Source organism: Syngnathoides biaculeatus, chromosome 3, assembly GCF_019802595.1.
Source record: "Syngnathoides biaculeatus isolate LvHL_M chromosome 3, ASM1980259v1, whole genome shotgun sequence".
NCBI lineage: Eukaryota > Metazoa > Chordata > Actinopteri > Syngnathiformes > Syngnathidae > Syngnathoides > Syngnathoides biaculeatus.
The window spans coordinates 13,333,108-13,348,465 of NC_084642.1; the positions used below are offsets into that span (position 1 = coordinate 13,333,108).

Below are 15,358 nucleotides of genomic sequence, written 5' to 3' on the forward strand. Positions count from 1 at the left end.
AACTGTTGACACTGAAATTGATTACACTGGTCAACAACGAATTGTGTGTTTTTTTCAAGATGATTAAGGACAGTTTAATCGAGGAATCCAAATATCACGCTATTTTTGCTCAATTAGGTCCACTTCTTGAACAATGGCCACGTTGATTGTTTACATGTAGAGGTACATTTCCTTTTGAGGTTCAAATAAATGGAGCATTAATCCTTGAATTATGAACAATAAAGTACAATTCAATGTAGAGGTACTTTGATCAATGTGTACTGCTAAATTTACAGTTAGCAAAGTTTATGACTTGATTGATAAACTTAAGAACTTGGCATAAAGATCTGACCAGAACAAGAGAAACAGATGTTATTCAGCAATGCAAAAAAAACAACTTGGAAAAAAATATATTTTAGTAACCCAGTGTTATTTGTAATTAAATTATTTCCAATGTGAATTTTTGCACAATTCGAGTGATGTTCAAATTCCTGCTGGTGGTGTTTGTGTTTGTCATACCACAAGATGCATTTTGAGGGCCTGGTTGAGTCGTAGGGCAGGTATGTAGTTGGCTCGCTGAAGGTAATGAACCAACAATATCTCCCTGTTTTTGAGCCCACCTGCACTCTGGAGAAACTTCTCCAAAGTTTCCTAAAAACAAAACAAGAGCATGAACTAGAAACTACAAAGATCATTTTCTTCACAGAACAGCTTTCAACAGCTGATACAACGGTGTTGTTTCTTAAACACAAAGTGACCTGTTCAGAGGGACCGAGGGGCAGTTTGAGTATGTCTTCAATGAGGCCCAGTTCCTGGCAGCTCTCGTACAAGAAGCTGTGCAGCTCGGCCATATTGAGATGACTTGAGTGTTGCCGTAGTAATGACCATGCCTCACTGAGACACCTGTGAAGAAGGGGGAGGGGCGCTGGGTAATTACTGAAATTATGCAAATACTTAACTTTAGTGTGCAACATCAAAAACTTAACAGAGGACCCTTGTAACTTGGACTTTGAATGTCCTCTAAAATTTCAAGTCAAACAATAAAAATTGTACTTGGACAATGAATATTGGAGACGAGAGGAAACAGTGCCTTCTTATCATTGGTCTGCTTACCTGTTGTGTAGCAGTACAGCCAGACACAGTCTAGCCTGGGAGATGGAGGAAATGGGGGGCTTTGTGATGTAAAAATAGCGGAGTGCCAAGGAGTGTTGGCCCTGGCACATTAGCGCTTGCAAGACGCGCTCATGCTGCCACTCGAAGTGGCATTGAGAGGCGGCTGGATTCAGGAGCAGCTCGAATGAACCCTGACCAAAAGAGACAGAGAAGGAAATGGTAAAAAAATGTTAGCTTGCAGGAGTTGTTTTTGTGAACTTCCTTTCATGAGTACATTTGTATGCAAACCTGGTGGTCACGGTGGTCCAACAGCCAGAGGCCCTGCACCAATTTAACTAATCCGATAGGGATGTCAAACGCTGTGGGAAATGACTCCACTGACGCTCCCTCCTTACTGGGGAAAGAGTACATGACATCTAGCAATAAGTAGATTACCTAAGAATAAGTCAAGGCTCATCACACATCTGTGTGGGACATACATGAATATTCCATCCATTCATCCATTATCTACCGCTTTTCCGGGTCAGGTCATGGGGAAGTAGCTTCAGCAGGGATACTCAGACTAAACCGTGGGGCAATAAGTATACCTCCACCTGCTCGGTGATTCTCCCCGTGGGTAACTCCAGAGTGGTGCCAGAGCCCTAGCGGTGCGTAGAGGAGAGTCTGACTACATCTAGACGCAACTTCTCGACCTCACGCACCAACTCAGACTCCTTCCCTGCCAAAGAGGTGACATTCCATGTCCCTAGAGCCGAGGATCGGATCGCCAAGGTCCCCACCTTTGGCCACCGCCCAACTCACTTCGCACCCAACCCCTATGGCCCCTCTCACAGGTGGTGAGCCAATGGGAAGGGGGACCCATGCCGAGCCCCATGGGTGCAGCCCCGGCCACCACGCGCTCGCCTTCGAGCCCCACCTTCAAGCCTGGCTCCAGAGGGGGGCCCCGGTGACACCCATCCGGGCAAGGGAAATCAAGATCCAAGTTTTGTACTCATCACAGGGGTTTTTGGTGTCATACTTTGTCTGGTCCCTCACCTAGGATTTGTTTGCCATGGGTGACCCTACTAGGGGCGTGAAGCCCCAGACGACTTAACTTCTCGGATCATCACACAAACCCCTCCACCACAATAAGGTGACGGCTCAAGGAGGGGTACATGAATATTGTTGCATATAAAAAGACGCCATGTCACCATATAGCAGATCTTGGCGTTTGTTTACTCAACTGCTGAAAGTTTGAGGCGTCAATTAGGAATAGGGTGATTACAAAACTCAGTTCCAGACGCATTATGTTTTGTTGTAATCGTGTCTCCTGGGATGCACTGGGGCAATAAAGAATTAGAGTTGCCATTTTTCTTTCATGAGAGGGGGAAAAGGAGGTGTGGTGTTCAATTATTCACACAATGTACGCGGAGACTAATTAGGGGACGACTATTTGAGGAAATATGATATAATGTAGCCTCCATTTAAATTAATTCACAATTTAATTTAATTAATCCACATTAAAAGGTGTAGAACTGACGAGTAAATGTCACTATCGTAATATAACAGTACTAGAACTACAGTTGAAGACAATTGGTGAAAACAAAATAAAAATTAACAAGTAAGGCCGACTTGTCCCTGAAGGATACAATCGCATGTTTTGCAGCCCCGTCAACGCTTTCCAGAAGATAAATATCCAGCAAAGCCTGCAGATCACAAAATCATAATCATTAATTAGCTGGTAATAAATAGCTTTCCACCACATATGTATGATGAATATGTTGTATTGTAAAATAAGATACACTTAAGCATACATGAAGGGTAGGCGGTGGGTACTGTCCTGTTCCACCTTGATCCCTTTTCCAAAGGTTGCTCAACTGCTCGCCACATTGGCTGACCAAACTGTCAATCATCAGGCAGTCTGCACACCACTTGCTCCTGTGACAAAAGTGTTGGCATTATGTCACTAGAATCCAGTCCAGGGGTGAGACATTTTGAAAAAGAGTTCTAACTTTGCCAGATTGGTGAGCTCCTCCCTGCGAATAGAGTAATAGTTGCTGATGACTGAGTGACTGTAGAAAGGCCTGGGGATCTGCATGGCATCAACATCTAAGACAAAGAAAGGAGTTACACCCCAAAAAGAGTAAAACGAGACGTACCATCATAAAATATATTTGACTTAAAAGCTCTTCGCAAATCAGGTTTACCTGAACCTTCCGGGAGCAGGCCAGTGCGACAGAACCAGAGGACCACTTGTGCGTACTTGGAAATCAGACTGGACACCACATTCTTATTGATCAGACCGAGTAGACCTGCATAAAGGGCCACCACTATTACTAATAACCAATCATCTGTAAAGTTCTTACCAGCATTCAATGTGATTAACAGAGGTGAGGATAAAACTTGACTGGGAACTCATTACTCACCCCCACATTATTTTGTCCCACTGTACAATTAGAAATGCATGTTGATAGATGACTACAATGTATCTCATCCAGTTCATCAAAAATGTCATTACTACTAAAAAAACAAATATAAAAATACAAATACAATCCTTGAAAATTGAACACGTTTTGAGATATCGAATGTGTTGTATTTTGCATACCAAAAATTTTACAGACACCTACTAAGAAAGGAATGTATGACATATGAACAGTAAGATAGATAAATATAAGCGTCACCATTTTGTGTGAGCTCCTGCGCTTCGGTGAGCAGACAGTGGAAGATGGTTCTGAGATTTTCCAGTAGTCTCTGGCTGTGCTGCAGTAGCTGCATGGTTTGAGGATCTGTGAAGTTGGATGAGGTGTCGAACAGTGGTGCACCTGGGGTACAAATAACCACCACAACATGACAATTTAAAAGGTGCTATTTTTTTTTATTTGAACTCTTGAGCTTTTCAACATGCTATTCTATTAATGTTTGATCCATTATCCCTCAGGGGGAGTTTTACGTTTTATTGTGAATATATTTCGGTTGTTGAGTGTGGGGGAAAGTGATTGTTGTTATTGAGGTTAATAATTACAGAAATTGTACATTAGTTGTAGTCAATTTCTAGTGTTGAAATCTACATCTTGGGATACTGTTTTTTGTTTAGATTGCCACCCACCAGGCAGGAATGGCTACTGATGTGGCACTTCTTGCAAGGTTCAAGAGTTAAAAGGAAAATAGCCGCCTCAAGAGAGGGGTGAGTTTGTGGATTCAGGGCAAATAATAAGAGAGAGAGCATGGAAGCAAGCCTCAAATCTTTTTTGTTCTAAAACATTATTTTGACATTTGAAAGATCAGTATAGTTTATGTACAATCAACTCAACAACCAATTTACCATACAGAACCCAGTCCCTGACTTAATCTGAACAAATAAATGTGTCTGAATGCGGTGAACCCCTGTTGGGATCTGCACCTGCTTTTGAATGTGTGAAATGAAATCTTTGGAAATTCTGAGAAATGGCAAGGACAATGACAAATCTCTTGCTCATAAAAAAAGGCACATACAGATGCCATCCAGTTCCTCCTTGGTCTGGGTCACTTTGTTCCAGGCCCAATCCAAGATATAGCGCAGGTTTAGTGCAGAGCCAGGTTGTTCTAATGACACATGATTAAAAAGTACATGTGAAATGAAGCCAAACACAAACAATGTGACAGGTTTTCCCACAGATGGTCTCTCACCCTCTGCAGTCCACTGCTTTATACAACCAGTGATAAGTCCTAAAGAGTTAGTCTCCAATGCAGTTGACAAGATCGCATCCAGCTGCTCCTCCTATCAGCAATTGATAAATGGACATCTCAATATTTGCATGCATTTATGTGTAAACAAAATGCGTATCTTTTGGAGAAGACCCGAACAAAAACTGGTTAATTCAGTCATAATATCACAGGCACATGGGCCAGATCTTAATTGACACACACACACACACCACACACACACACACACACACACACACACACGCACACACGCACACACAAAAAAATCTGTAGTCCCATTAAATATATATCAATTTCATAGCACACACATTATTTGAGAAATTATGTACTGGGGATTTATGCACCTGCGAGATGCTGGAGGTGTGGGCGTCAGCGAGGCGAGATGACAGAAGGCCTGACATGAGGCAACGTGAATAACTGCTGGAGATGAGGTCCCTGGAACAGGGAGCAGCTTTCTTCAAAAAGCTCAAGGTCTGGTGGTGGTGGTCATAGAGAAATCCAATGAAAAAAACGCACTTCCAGTCAAATAATTACAGCAAAACCTGGTGGTCATAAAATGCAACTGCTGGGAATTTGAAACGAAACGAACAAAAATGTCACCTTTTGTGTGGGACTTTGTCATACTTTCTTTAAAATGGCAAATCGGGGAATTTATGGCTCTTTTCGGGATAATTTGTAAATGCAGGCTGAACTTTCAAGCGTGTATAATGAAAATACACAAAGGCAAAAATAGCTCATGACAATGCAGTGTACAGTTTTGTTATCTTCAATAGTTTAAGTTAGTGGTTATTTCGTACTCTAAAGGGCTTTTTTTTTTTTTTGCTTTTATCAGGTATATTGCATAAATAAGTGAAGTGAAAAGGTGTATCAGGACACCTCTAAATGTATATGAGTCACGAACCTCTTTCTGATATCCAGAGCAAGTTGAATGGACAATTCCAGAGTTGAATAAACAGATGGCAGCTGAAATAAATACAGTGAAGTGAAGTAAAACTATTGTATTTCACAACATACAAAAGTATTATGACCAAATAATACCATCATACAGAGTAGCGAGAAAATGGTAATAGATAAGTAAGCGTCACTTACCAAAGTTATATGCGGTCGGGTTAAAGTACTGTTCTGGTGGGGGGAAAGTTAAAGGCAGACCTCTGCTGAGACTGTTTTCCTGTACTACAACATCGAGCAGGGTCTGCGGCGAAGCCATTTGTGTCACTGGATCCAAACACCAAACTGCAAGGTAGGGACAGTTCTGCAAAGACTCGCCCATTCTGTGTATTAAAATAAATCATATAGCAGTTGAAGTGGAGCGTCAGAGCAAGGGTATTGGTGACAATAACGACAATAACCTTTGGACAAATACTATTAGAATACATGCACAAATTGAAACTGTTTATTTGAAAGGGTGTAGATATTAAAACGACATTTCAACTTGATGCATGTTTTTGAAAAAACTCTTAGAATAGATTGTTGTAATGCGGTCAATGACCATAAATGGTGAAGACAATCATAGACACATTACTAGGGTTGCCAACTTAATAGAAATGAATTAAAAAAAGAAAAAATCCACAACGCCTCCCCGTACCTGAATGAGTCAGGCATTTGTGCATGGTACCAACGGTTGATGTCAAAAATCCCAATGTAAGTAGATGGCGTCCCCTGTCCATAGGCCTTGACTTGCCAGCTGAAGATGGCCACACTGGTGTCTGGAGATGCAACTGAAAAACAGAAGGACAAAAACTTGTGACAATGATGGAGAAAAAAAAACCTGGAAAAATAGAACAGTACATGATACCAGGGAAAAGAATGAACAGCTGACACTCTTTTTAAGTTTTCATATTTAATTAAGTGAATGTTTGAGGCCCTTTTCTGTCCCAGTATGACTGTGCCTCATTTCAAAAAGCAGGGGTCATAAAGTCATGTTTGGGTAAGATTGGTGAGGGAAGACAGGAGAGCCTTCTGACCTCACAAACAAAACAAAAAAAAAATGTCTATGGGCAAATTGCAAAATCTATTATCACAACGGGAAGACCAACTCCATATTTCTCAATTCTATGTTTCAGCTAAATGTTACGGCACAGTGTTTTAATACTTTTGTGTCCATTATAACCAATCTGACCTTCATTCATGCTGTCGTCCCTGTCTGGGTGGGGTCGGAATTTCTCAATGGTCTGGCAGCACAGCAGGCGGGTGTTGGTGCTTTGGGCTCTGACAGGAAAAGCCGCGCCACTCAGCTCTTGGCTATACCGCTCCTCACAGTACTCTAAACCCTGAATGGTAAAGAGGAGGCAGCAGGCAGAGAAGCATCGTGAGTTTTTGCACTTTTCTAAGACAGAAAAGTAGGGTTGCACAATATACTGCTTGAGAATCATGATCATCGCGCTATAGAGTACGTGTGTGCAACAGTCAAATCGCAGTAGAGTGTACTGTAATGTACAGTGCAGTGAATCAACAGTAATATTAAAAGTGACAAGCAGGGGGAGCCGTTTGGATACACGAAAAATATTTCGCTCTTCTGAATGAAACCTTCTGCAGGGAGGCACACTGCAGGTCAGTGAATGTGCAAAGTGGATTCAGGTACACTGCGTGAATGGGAACAAATATGTCCCGTGATTCTTTTGGATAACAATACATAATTGTAAGAATGGATCACTTGGGAAATTATTATATTAGTATCTGACTCATCTTTCTCAAGTTTTTGGAACTGAAGGGTGAAAGCTGTAGCTGGCTACACGTGTAGACTGAGTGGGTGGCAAAATGGAGAAAATGAAATACCAGTATGTTGAGGGTAATAGCTTATCAGTAACTATGAAACAAATATTTGGACCAGTGAAGTTAGCTCAATTTTTTGAATTATGAACTGAAGCAGTGAATTTTTGGAATTGTGAAATGAAATTTGAACTAGTTTACATAGAAAATTATCTTTTCCAACACTGATGACGTATTTTTTTAGACTTTGCACCGATCTGAGCTGCTTGATCAGTATTAGTGAATAATTCAAATTTCATACTAATCAGCTTTAATATAATTCACCGGTCCAATAAATGATGTCATTGATCGGCTCCGCGAAAGACATTTACTCAGTATCGCCTCATGTACAGTGTATTTGAATCAGAAAGCCACTTTAGCCCTGTCCTGCGTGTCTTTTGACATACTACTTTAAATATCTGACAGCCAACAGTTATAAAAAATAACACATCTGAGACACACAACTCAGAATGCCTGGATCAGACTACAAGACAAATTAGCTTTTTTGCTTCTCCGTCCTTTACGATCATGGCTTTATCTTGTCAATGCAAACGCAAAAGGACAAAGTCGTTACCATGGTGACTACAAAAAAAAATTGCAGCACAAACAGAAAAGGTATTGCCACACACCTCATAGAGGATCTTCCCTGAGGCTAGACACTTCCGCTCACTAAAAGCCATCTGTAGCAGCCGAAGACTGATCGTATCTCCCTCTCTGCGTGGGTGTGAAAGAAGTGAGAGGTGATACTTGGTAGATGTATAACACCAACACAAAGATTCTCTGCTTGGAAACAAAAGTGAATAAAATCCGTCTAATTGTGTTGGAAACTTACTGATCCTGAGAAGACTGGACAGCCCAGAGGTAGCAGCAGTTTCTGGGGTCATTTTCCGGCTCCTGGAAAGTGAAGGCATGAACGGCCACTCTGCCACCATCTAACTGGGAGTGGTATCTACAACCACAAGGGAATTTCTACTTATATACTTGCTTTTATAATACAAAATTATACACAAATGTTCCCAAATCCCAAAGTTATTGTGCAACAATACAAGATTAAAAGCTGAAAATTAAAATGCTACCAGCTAGAAACAAAACATCCATCCATCCATCCATTTTCTTAGCCACTTATCCTTACAAGGGTCACGGGAAGTGCTGGAGCCTATCCCTGAACTGGTTGCCAGCCAATTGCAGGGCACATCAAGGCAAACAGCCACACTCACAATCACACCGAGGGGCAATTTAGTGTCTCCAATTAATTTTGCATGTTTCTGGGATGTGGGAGGAAACCGGAGTGGCCGGAGAAAACCCACACAGGAACCGGGAGAACATGCAAACTCTACGCAGGCGAGGATTGAACCCGGAACCTCAGAACTGTGAGGCCAACGCTTTCAGCTGCTCCAACGTGCCGCAAATAAAAGAATGACAATGTACAACACTGCAGTTACATAAGTGCACAAATGGCTGGCAGGAGTATGTCAGTTCATATTTACATTCGCTCTGGCAATGGTTTTGTGGGAGAAAATTTTTTTTCACTCAGTTTTGGTCTTGATGCATTGTTAGGAGGGATATTCTTTTGAGAGTAATTGCTGCTACATTATAGTCAAATGTCCAGCAATGCTAACTAAAGACGTGCAGAAGAATAATTACAATATACTCGTCAAAAACCAACAACAAAAAATATGCGATGCACTGAATAAGTGAACTGCGAACATAGCGAGGGATTCATGTGTCTTTATTGTTCATGTTTGTTAGTATGTTTTTATTTATTGCACAACTTAATAAAATATGTATATATTAAAAACATTTATGTGAGGGTTTCAAACTTGTTGTCATTATGTGAAATCTTGAATTCTTTTATAATATGCATTCTGTATATTCCTGGAAAAATGGGCCATGTTTATGGTTTATTAAAAGTAAATTTGCATGGAGCCTCAAAACTTTATTTAATTGTGGTGTATATATACATATTTTTAAATGGTTTCACGATGAGAACACCACAGGGATGCAATATAAATGACCAATTCAGTGGATCAGTAGTTTAGTGTGGCGCAGACTCAGTGATTGTAATTGATTTGGTCATTTCATTCACATTCAGCTATATTGCTCTGTGTAAGGAGGGTATAAGTCAGAAAAAAGCAGATTTAGAGAAGAAAGAAAGACTCACTCTTTTCTGAGAGACTTCAAGTTCCAAAGCTGCAAGTAGCCATCAGAGAAGCCAACGGCCAGTTGGTTTGTTCTTGGGATATAGTGCAGTGCTGTGGCTGACACACCACTCGGCCCATTTAATTGGAGGGAAAGATGTCTGCCCTCTCTGCTGCTCAATTCCCGAAGCTTAGGAATCTCTCTTGGAGTTTTGGTCACTACTTGCAAACCTGAGAAACCCAAAGAGAAAATGGTCTTAGAAAGAGAGGAGAGGACGTAGAAGAAACCAGCATCCCTCAACATGGGCACTTCTAACCTGAAGCTTTCAGCTCGCTCTGGCTGCAAGAGAGGTCATCCAGACAGAGGTCCACGAGCAGAACATGGCCGAGATCCGTTACTACAGCGGCAATGCCAAAGAACCAGCGAAGACTCTGGTGGAGGTGCTGGGTGGAGGTGCTTGCTCCACCATAGCTCACTAACGGTTCTATGGCTGTAATCTAGCACGGGCAGGGGCACAACACAACCAGAAAATGTCTAATTGTGAGCTGAGAAGTCTTCCAGTGCAATGCAGAAGATACTCACCCTTCCTGGGATAACCACAGATTTGGCCACTCTGGACAGTCCCAAGTCATAAAGACACAGCACGCTCCCTTCTGTTTCCTCCAAGCCCACCAACAACCCAGACCTAATGATACAAAATCAAGGACATGAGAATCAAACAGTAGATGACACTGAACCGGCCAAGCAGTGCCACAAAATAAAAACAACGTATGAATTGACATCACCCCAAAAGGGGTGAATAATTGCATATAGATGCCACGAAAAGGCCCCAAAACACAAAATGGAAGGATCATAAAGCATCAACACATACATCTAGCTTGTATACAATCATCAATGCGCTACATAAACCATACAGACAAGGCCTGGTGCAGTGGCAGCTTGTTTCAGTCGCCACTTTGTTGTTTTTAGGTTCGTGCGCAGGTTCTCTCCATAGAATTGGAATCCAATCAGATGGAAAACACCTCTCACTTCAGGCGATATTGAAATGTAGAGAGAAGTATTGCAACGAATTGAATCAATATTTTTCGCCACCTTTTCTTTTAAAAATATTGACATCTTAATGGTAGCTAGCAATACACAACCCTTGTAATCAGATTGCAAAGATTAGTACTCAACATCATAGACGGGATTTAAAAAACACTGCAGTAACACATACAGACAGGTAATACTCAGGCATTTATTCTTTCTAATCTATGAAACAAGTTCTTTTTATTGATGTTCCATCACTCTTCTGGTCTGAGGCCTTCTCACAAAATTATGTTTCTTGCACACATGCACACTGCCCCTGACAGGCTGAAACACGCAGCAGGAACCACACACACTCTCCAAAACAAGACAAAAACATGATCACTGATGTAATAATCATGTGACGCTGTGGGAGACTGACATAATTGCATGACAACGTATTGATAATTCATTGCCAGCACCTTTAATTATCAATTACTGCAATTTGTTGTCACACCCCAACTTTGACTGTGGATAAGAAGGCCACTAACAAAATAGGATGTTTCAATTTCAGATATAAAAACACCAATGAATTAAACCTAACAACAACACACTGGCACATAATGGCAGACAGAGAATAGGTTACAAAAAAAGTAAAATCTGCAAACTGCAACTATGCAAACTATTGTAACAATGCGCTCTAAATTAATTTGCTCCAGAAACCCACAGGAGCACGCAAAATAGAAAAGGATGAACAAGAGTGACCGGTCTCTCATAACGTAGCACAAAGAGTAACAGTATGTAGCAGAAACAGAAAAAAAACAAAGGAATGGCCGCAAGATAGCCAAACTGTTCAAGTGTAAATCTTTTTTGTTAACAGTAATACCTAAAACAAATGCCAAACCGGCGAGTTCAGGGCACAGAAAACATTTAATTTGAACAAAATGGGGACTCCAGGGATCGTCACTAATATGTAATTGATAATTATGTTTCATTATAGTCATGAACAAAGATACGTGAAAATGGAGGAAATCAACGCGGGATTAAAACATGACGATGGGGAGAAAGGGAAAGTGAACGCGCTGACCTTTTGAGCCATCTGAAGTCCCTCACGGCGAGGATGCTCGGCGGGTGCTCCCCTTCGCTACTGAAGCGGTACGCAGACAGGCGTTCTCCGGTCAGTGCGTGGACGAACTCCAGATGGGGCCCACAGGCGAGCCAAGCGTGTCCTCCACGGCCTTCGTGCACACAGGAAACAAGACCTTTTGTCGGGTTTCTTTCGAATCAGCATTCAACTTTTTTAACTTACCTCAAGTCACTCACATTTGAAAAATCTACTGGTGTGGTCAGTCATGCTCCCAGATAAAGTTGCGGGAGTGATTAGGGATGGCCTTAAAATAACTTACTGTAGTAATATAACATAACTGTAAATTAAAAATAAAATAAACAAATACATAACAAATAGAAAACAAAAATTTCAAACTCAGAAATGATCATTTCCAATTTGCACTGCCCTGTCAAGGAATAATCACAAACGGTCTATCCCCGCAATGTTTTGAAAATGCTGAAAGTTTAGTTCAACATAATCGGCGTGAGTGGCAACAAGCTAGCGATACATTGTAACAAACATTCCTGGCGGCAATTGTGGTGTATTGTTATAATCTAGCGAAATTTATGGCGATATTTATTGTCAATCCATTGATGGAAGCTGGCAGTAAATGATCTATCTTTCTAAAGCTTGTAGAAATACACACGTAAATTAATAAAGACTACACAAAATAAGTGACTTCTTTCAATATTTTTTCTACTCGTAACAAATTTTACGCGTGTGATTTTTCGTGCTCGACTCTGCAGATTTGTGAGCGCAGTCGCGTTCGTCAAATGTGAGTGACTGATTCACCTGATCAATATTTTTTTTCTAAATGGCTCCGCTCAAGGACAACAATATCTTGTTTTGAGATAAATGTACTCACCAACGGTAAACCTGCCTTGAAGCAAAGAGTCCCCCGTTATCTCATCCTCTCCAAGGGGGCCATCGGGGGTCACTGCTGAGAAAGGCAGCAGGCTGCTGGTGACCTGCGCTGTTAGCTCATACATGGCCAACTGCAAAAACACAAGGTATAAGTTGAAACATTTGATATATTATTATTTTTTTGTCCAGTATTTGCACAACTTCATTATTGTATTGCTGTAGTTTGTTTAAATCAAATGTGGGCTGTGGTCAAGACACAATAAGGTTAACTTAACACTGAAATGACCGCTGAAAAAATAATTTGAAAGACAATGCTTTGTGTCTTTGCTGACTCAATTTCCCTCCTTCACCAAATAATTGATTTGTAGGCCACATGCTGCGTTTGACAGTCCAAAAATAAGACACTTTTAATTGTAACACCTCAGTTACCTCCCCCAAAAGGTGTCAAATTGCAGTCAACTTTGCCCCCTCACTCTGTCAGTGCTATGCAAGACAAAAAAATTCCAACCATCCAATTTCTGAGCCACAGAAAGAGAGATAACTGTGGGCTTTTACAGGGGGAATGATCAGCTGTTTGTTATGCAAATGAAAATACAACATTAGCCATTCCAAGTGGAATTTCATGTGGGTTTGGCATGTGTCAAACAAGAATGCAAATAATGTTTTTCTTTATATGTCTGTAGATTCTTTCTATCATTCATCCAAGTCATAGTAATCCAAAAAGTTTGAAATGAGGCTTCATTTGTTTAATTTCTGCATCTGAAGTATTGACTTTTCCGTCAGGGTCATTTGGGTGCATTATTTCAGCAATTAAGCTATTTAAAACGTAAATACTATCAAACAGAAGTAAGATTGCAACAACATATTTATTCCTAGTTTAAAATCTACAACAGTACTTATTTGTATACTTTTCATGTGATTTTAAAGTACAGTTTGTCAGTAAAATAGACTTGCGTTTAATGTTTAAGCGTTTTTAAAAGAATATTTAAAAACAGATTTCTACAACCACAAGATTTCAGCTAAAACTACACATTTCTTTCAGTAAGTGAGCATACGAGTCTATTAAACGTAATATACAAGTTACTGTACAGCTACGCAGATTTCAATATCCAACTTAAGCAATTTGGATGAGTATACCTATATATATTTTTTTTAGTTTCTAGGATTCACGTCACATTATGTCACGAGTATTACAAGACACCCCAAATGATTAGTAATCGTAAAGTCTCAAAGCAAAATAAAAACAATCCCAAAGAGACGTCCCCGAACACACAAAGCAAGAGAAATGTCACGTCACCCGAAATGTTAGCTCGGTGGCTAACCGTGCAGAGCACACAGAACGTTCGCCTGGCTAGCATTTGCTGCAAGATGTCACATTTGTTGTCCGCGTTGCAACACGCACGTGCCGCACGAGCTGACCGCAGTCGTTTACACTTGACGCGACAAAGTCGCCTTTGACTGTAGCTCAGAGGGTTCGCAGTCATCTCGCAAGGTCACTCGCGAATGACAGCGTGCGAGTAAAATGACAACACTTGTCCTAGTTGCACTCGGGAGCTCGAGGTGTGTTGGATGTTCAGTGTATTTGGCGTTTTAATAGTTTGGAACACTGACGTCCATCTGAGGCAGGTCCTCTCTCCTTTCCCAGATTCAGAATAAATCGTGGAGAAGCATCTTTTCGTTTCTACGCCCTACATATCTGGAACAAACTCCCAGAAAACTGTGGATCAGATGAGGCACTGGGTTCGTTTTAATCAATTTTAAAAACTCACCTTTTCAACATTGCCTTTCAATAAATTATATGAATTGTAATTCTTAATCTCTTGTACTTGTAGCTTTTTAGCTTTTTATGTAAAACAGTCACTTTGCTGTTGAACTGTTATAGATTCTATTCAGTTATAAAGAAGCTCGCCTTATTGCACTGCAGTTGTGGTAAAGTGTGCAACTAGGCATCTTCGTGTAAAATGTGTACCATTTTGCATTAGAGTTGGAAAAACCGTGCCAAGTAACATGATAAATTCCCGTGCACGTTCTAATTTCTTGATCAACAGTGAAGTTTTTAGGCAATCACATGACACTCGACGACCTGCAAAAAACACGAGCATGTATCTCCTCAGAAATTAGATGCATTGCATTGCTCTTGCTGTTTATTGACGACTAGTCGTGCTTCCATTTGAATTGTGTGAACCCGGAAAGAAACAGTAGGATGAAGTTAGCCTCGGTCGGCTAGCTTCTGGATAGCACTGGAAAATGTGATGCAACGTGCCACCCGCTATAAGCTGCTACGGACGTTGTCATTACGTTACCTTCCCCTCTCTTGGCGGCTTTTATCGGGACCCACGAAGGCAAATGTGCCGCCTGTTGCCCGTCACAGTCAGATCGGTACGAATGTTGCTCGGCGTTTCCGATGGATGAAAGGTTCCAAGGAACTTCAAGCTTCGCCATCGTCGGGCGCCATTTCCAGTGAGGGATTGAATACTTCTTCGCTGGTATGCTTAGACAGACGTCGAGGTTTGCTCACTGCTGCCCTTTATTTGTTGGAGGGTGTATTACACCTAGTACAGAAAGGACTCTTCAGTTTTAATTTTGTGAGGATAAAAATACACTTATACCAAATATTGGGAGGAACTTTAAGTTACGTCTTGATCCGGCTTCAACAGGGGTGGGGAAGCTTAAGTGTTCCGGGATTTGGAGACAACTACCAATACTAGTACAAATAAAATG

The 15,358-nt window shown here is 41.0% G+C and overlaps 1 protein-coding gene across 4 annotated transcripts in view; it reads right to left on the reverse strand.

Annotated features, from left to right (window-relative positions):
- Positions 1–15,130, reverse strand: part of ahctf1 (AT hook containing transcription factor 1) — a 28,538-nt gene extending 13,408 nt beyond the window's left edge. For 3 of the 4 annotated variants that reach the window (XM_061814415.1, XM_061814414.1, XM_061814412.1), the window contains exons 1-24: positions 14,941–15,130; positions 12,639–12,768; positions 11,753–11,903; positions 10,243–10,345; positions 9,977–10,157; positions 9,683–9,890; positions 8,354–8,470; positions 8,151–8,235; positions 6,893–7,043; positions 6,359–6,491; positions 5,863–6,044; positions 5,675–5,736; positions 5,118–5,246; positions 4,738–4,828; positions 4,564–4,653; positions 3,753–3,893; positions 3,279–3,383; positions 3,084–3,180; positions 2,886–3,009; positions 2,721–2,777; positions 1,381–1,527; positions 1,093–1,283; positions 738–882; positions 499–630 (exon numbers count right to left, since the gene is read on the reverse strand). In XM_061814415.1, coding sequence (XP_061670399.1) covers positions 499–630; positions 738–882; positions 1,093–1,283; positions 1,381–1,527; positions 2,721–2,777; positions 2,886–3,009; positions 3,084–3,180; positions 3,279–3,383; positions 3,753–3,893; positions 4,564–4,653; positions 4,738–4,828; positions 5,118–5,246; positions 5,675–5,736; positions 5,863–6,044; positions 6,359–6,491; positions 6,893–7,043; positions 8,151–8,235; positions 8,354–8,470; positions 9,683–9,890; positions 9,977–10,157; positions 10,243–10,345; positions 11,753–11,903; positions 12,639–12,762 — 2,946 coding nt within the window. In that variant the 5' untranslated portion in view covers positions 12,763–12,768; positions 14,941–15,130. Of the gene's footprint in view, positions 1–498; positions 631–737; positions 883–1,092; positions 1,284–1,380; positions 1,528–2,720; positions 2,778–2,885; positions 3,010–3,083; positions 3,181–3,278; positions 3,384–3,752; positions 3,894–4,563; positions 4,654–4,737; positions 4,829–5,117; positions 5,247–5,674; positions 5,737–5,862; positions 6,045–6,358; positions 6,492–6,892; positions 7,044–8,150; positions 8,236–8,353; positions 8,471–9,682; positions 9,891–9,976; positions 10,158–10,242; positions 10,346–11,752; positions 11,904–12,638; positions 12,769–13,934; positions 13,986–14,940 lie in introns of those variants that run through there. The other variant, XM_061814413.1, reaches the window with a different exon arrangement.
- Positions 15,131–15,358: the final 228 nt, after the last annotated feature.